The sequence below is a fragment of the Ovis aries genome, chromosome 2 (assembly GCF_016772045.2).
Source record: "Ovis aries strain OAR_USU_Benz2616 breed Rambouillet chromosome 2, ARS-UI_Ramb_v3.0, whole genome shotgun sequence".
NCBI classification, from domain to species: domain Eukaryota; kingdom Metazoa; phylum Chordata; class Mammalia; order Artiodactyla; family Bovidae; genus Ovis; species Ovis aries.
Window position 1 is genome coordinate 229,968,284 of NC_056055.1, and position 4,596 is coordinate 229,972,879.

The window sequence follows — 4,596 nt, forward strand, 5'->3', positions numbered from 1 at the left end:
TTTGATGCTTGGGTCAGGAAGATCCCCAGGAGAAGGCAACAAAAGCCCACTCCAATATTCTTACCTGGGAAATGTCATGGACTGAGGAGCCTGGCGGGCTGCAATCCATGGGGTTGCAAAGAGTTGGACACAACTTAGAGACCAAACAACAACAGCAAATTTTCCACCAAAACTGGAAACACTAATATGAATTGTTGTATTACCAGCTCTGAACGGTCGCCTAGAAATTCAAAGGCTTTGGTGACAGTTGAGCACCAATGATGAAACCATAAATGCCTTGGTGTCCCACCTTGTCCTCTCCCTCCCCAGTTGCCTCTGGAAAGCTCGGAGTGTAGCAGTAGGAGTTCTGGAATGTTCCTAAGTGGGGCTGACCTTTGTACCACTGTTAACCCTTGTCCTCTCTTCTCAGAGACAAGAGATTAAGTTAAAACGGACACCTCCTCTGGGACACAGGGCAAAGCTACTTTTCCTTCTTTGCAAATTCAAAGGATTTTCCCCTTCTCAGCCTTCCCTCCCCCTCCATCCTGACCTTCACACCTTCCCGACATTAGGGAAAGGCAGGAAGTTTTCCCTGTGGTTTTTCTCTGTGACGACATGCTGGGGCCGTGTAGTCAATGGGGAAAACCCCATGTGAGAACACGCCTTCTATGTACATTCCCAATATTTGCTATAAGTAGGGCCATCCCAGGCCCAGGCTGCTATCAAACATCACAGCACTCTCGAGGCACTCGGTACCCAGCACTGAGACATCTGTCCCTCGAGTTGAAAATGATGTGCAGCAGCAAGAATTTGCTCCTGGCTGCTTTGATGTCAGTGCTCTTGCTCCACCTCTGCAGCAAGTCAGAAGGTAAGTGAGGCTCTTTCTGCCAGCTCAGGAGGAAGAACTCTTTTCATTTTCTTCTAAGCTTTGAGCTCATCTGGGGGTGTCCCAGGGGAATGGAAGCCTGTTTGAAAATCTTCTAAAGGAAGTGATGGGTGTTGTCCTCTCACTGGCTAATGGAAGAGGGAACAGGTACTGCTGCCTATCAGGCTTTTTTCTCTGCTGTGAATCTCAGCAGATTTTTTTCAGAATGGGCTCCTAGAGACCACCGAGATCCAGAGAAAGGCCAAAGTGTTATTTCTGGGAGTGATGTAAATTGTGTAACACTACCAGTGAATGGGGTCACTTTGAAATGTAAGCAACACTCTCATTTCCCCAGCTTTCTCACCTCTCAACTAAATAGCTTTGCCAAAGTTCAAAACTCATCCTTTAGTTTGACACCTGACTTCATCCTTGTAAGGCCTTGGGACATCACCTGCCGGCTATAATTATCCCTTACAGCAGGTTAGAGATACAGCAGGTTATAATTTAACTTGGAGGAGTGTCCAGGAATTGCTTCATTGCTATAAGAGGACATCACTTTTATCAATAGATGCATTCCTAAAAATACAAGTGTTGAACTTTTATGAACAAAATTAAAAATTCTCATTAGCTAATATTACCATTTCAAAAGTCTTTAATTGTAGCTCGTATTACCAGCTCTTATAAGCCGCATTTTCCTTTGTACCTTCTGTCTTTTCCCTCCACTCAATGTTCAGTAGCCAAGATAATAGATTAAAAATCTGCCAGTTTCTTTTCTGAATTTAAAAGACTATGTATAAGGGTTTCTTCCAGTGGGAAGTATTCATATTCTTGAGTGATTACAGTGAACTGAAATAAAACACTGTTAGTTTGTATTTCTTACTAAAACTGTTCTTTGGTGAAAAGTCATATGCTTCTATATTGTATCATTGAACCAAAATTTCCCAGCACACAAGCTAGTTTTTTTATGGCAACTATGCTAAATTGGGTTTCAAAGACATTGGAACTGTTCCCTTAAATAGTTAATTTGCCATATAAATAGGGTTCTAGGTTTCCCGAGACTTCAAGTAGTTCTGTGATACCTATCACTGAATAAATAAATTCATATGGACTCAACACCTTTCATTTCTTTTCAGCAGCAAGCAGCTTTGACTGCTGTCTCCGATACACAGAACGAATACTTCACCCCAGTGTTCTTGTGGGCTTCACACAGCAGTTGGCCAATGAAGCCTGTGACATCAATGCAGTCGTGTAAGTTACCAAGGGATTCTAATTCATTTGTATCAGGAATACATGAGCATTTCAGGGAGAAAAAGCTTTGCCTTTTTGGAGTTTTATTCAGAAATTACTGATGCGGCAAAGATAACTTTGTTTTAGGAGTACAAATATCTTCAAAGTTCACTTTAAATAGAACCGAAATAAGGCAAAAGCTTAGTTTATAAAACATGAACATAGTTGAAGGCAAAATCACTTTTGAAGATAAATTTATAAACTAAGATGCTATCTTAGGAAAATAGGGAAGACATAAACTTTGAAATGTGCATCTTCTGCCAGAAAGTGGTTGCAGCTCTAAGTAAAAACTCAGAGTAGTTATACCACCACATATAATATTCTTGATGTATCTAAGATATTATATTTGAAATGATGAGAGTTACTGATCAGATATATCCATATGTCATATAACCACCAACAACAAAATTAGATAATCCTGGCACTTTATCTTCTTATTACAGCACAATCATTCGTTAAATTGCAGAGAAAGGTAGGGAGAATCACTTTCATTTCTTGCATCAAGCTTTATCAGAAGCTTTATTTTTTCATTTCATTTCACCTCTGAAACAAATGACTTGTTTAGGGTGTAGAGCAATCAGTCAATTGGAATATGAAACTTCTATTGTATATTCTGTGAAAAAAAATTAAAACTTATTGAAACACAAATCAAATTGTCTGATTTTTTTTTCCAGCTTTTACACCAGGAGAAAATTAGCTGTGTGTGCAGATCCAAAGAAGAAGTGGGTGAAGCAAGCTGTGCACTTGCTCAGGTAAGGAACCTTTACAGTCCATCAGTCTTGCTCCAAATGTTTGGGCTTAGTATTGATAGAGTGGCGGATCACAGGCTTGCTGCAAGGCTTCAGCCTAAGTGCTCTGGCAATTTTAAAGGGTAATTTGAACGGGGCCAGTTGGCACTAGTGGTAAAGAATTCACCTTCCAATGCAGGAGACACAAATAGATGTGAGTTCTGTTCCTGGGTCAGGAAGATCACCAGGAGGAGGAGATGGCAACCCACTCCAGTATTCCCATCTGGAAAATCCCACGGACAGAGGAGCCAGATGGGCTACAGCCCACGGGGTCACAGAGTCAAATAGGACTGAGGGACTGAGCACATGAAAACAAAACTTTTTTTTCAACTACTTACAGATCATTAAAAAATTTTTTTTCACATAGTGTGTTAGATCCCTCTGTGCATTCAGTCCTTGTTGCAAAGATGCCTGCTATGTATATAACTGACAGACTACATGACATTCATTTGTGAAAAACTAAAAAGTAAACAATTCAAAAGAGGTTCATGGCTCTGATTTCATGGATGATAACAGAGTGACCTTTTATCCATGGACAGAATCATTTCACACCAGGGTGTCAGACACTCACCATGAAGACACAGTGTTTACATTCTGCTTCTGTCCTTGGCTAGCTGGCTTATGTTGGGCAGGGTCATCCTCTCTGAACCCCGATTTCCTCATAGTGCCTCTGAGCTGCTTGGTATCCTGAAATGAGACTAGGGAGTGTGGGTCAATCTGTAGGCACGAAACACATTCCCACCTGCCTGTCACCCTATCTTTGCTTATCTTTTTCTTTTTCTCTTTGCAGTCAAAGAGTCAAGAGGATGTAAAAATGGATGCTCCCTGGAATGGAACTGGGCACAGCCCAAGAATGAAAGGAACCTAGCTGAATTGAGAGCTTCACTTACCCTTGTTGAAGGCTCAAAGCTTATCTGATTTGTGTCTCATTGGACTTGTCCAATTAGTGAAGTTGATTCATATTGCATCATAGTTTGCTTTGTTAAGCATCATGTTATATTCTATTTTATGTTATGTTATTTATATGTGTGTTTTTTGTGTGTGTTTTGCTATTTAATACTAGTTTTCCATAAGCTATTTGGTTTAGAAGGAGGTATAAAGTTATGCTTGAAGGAATAAGATACATGGATTTTCTTGAGCAGAAGGCTATTTTAAAAAGACATTTAACACTCTTGTTTGTATATCTTTGTTTCCTAAATTGCTGTAATTACTTTGCAAAAGACAAAAATGATAAGAAGAATAAAAGTTGAAAATAAAAGAACTAAACATTGTTTGTTGATCGAGTTAAATAACATTAAGAGGTATATTAAAAATATTTAAAGGCTTAGTAAATATGAAAATGCTCTGCAGTGTTTTTCTTTTAATTAAATAAAACATTTTTAAATTTACTTTTGGCTGCGATGTGGCCTCCTTGCTGCACGAGGGCTTTTCTCTAGTTGTGGTGTGTGGGGGCGACTCTCTAGTTGTGCTCTTCTCCTCATTTTGGTGGCTTCTCTTGCTTTAGAGCATGGGCTCTAGAGTGCCGATTCAGTAGCTGTGGAACACCAGCTTAGTTGCCTCATGGCATACGGGATCTTCCCGGACCAGAGAGTGAACCCACATCCTCCGCATTGGCAGCTGGATTCTTAACTCCTGGACCACCAGGGAAGTCCTGCTCTGAAACTTGTATTCCCCATT

General features: G+C 40.3%; 1 protein-coding gene across 2 annotated transcripts; it reads left to right on the plus strand.

The window, feature by feature from the left end:
* Nucleotides 1-700: 700 nt before the first annotated feature.
* Nucleotides 701-4,307, plus strand: CCL20 (C-C motif chemokine ligand 20). Of its 2 annotated transcripts, none has more exons than XM_012147649.4 (4): nt 701-847; nt 1,978-2,092; nt 2,806-2,883; nt 3,710-4,307. In XM_012147649.4, exons 1-4 carry the CDS (start codon nt 769-771, stop codon nt 3,729-3,731), a joined length of 294 nt encoding a protein of 97 aa, XP_012003039.2. In that variant the 5' UTR covers nt 701-768; the 3' UTR covers nt 3,732-4,307. The 2 variants fall into 2 exon arrangements, with proteins under 2 accessions (XP_012003039.2, XP_012003058.2); XM_012147668.4 differs by having other exon boundaries at nt 1,981-2,092.
* Nucleotides 4,308-4,596: the final 289 nt, after the last annotated feature.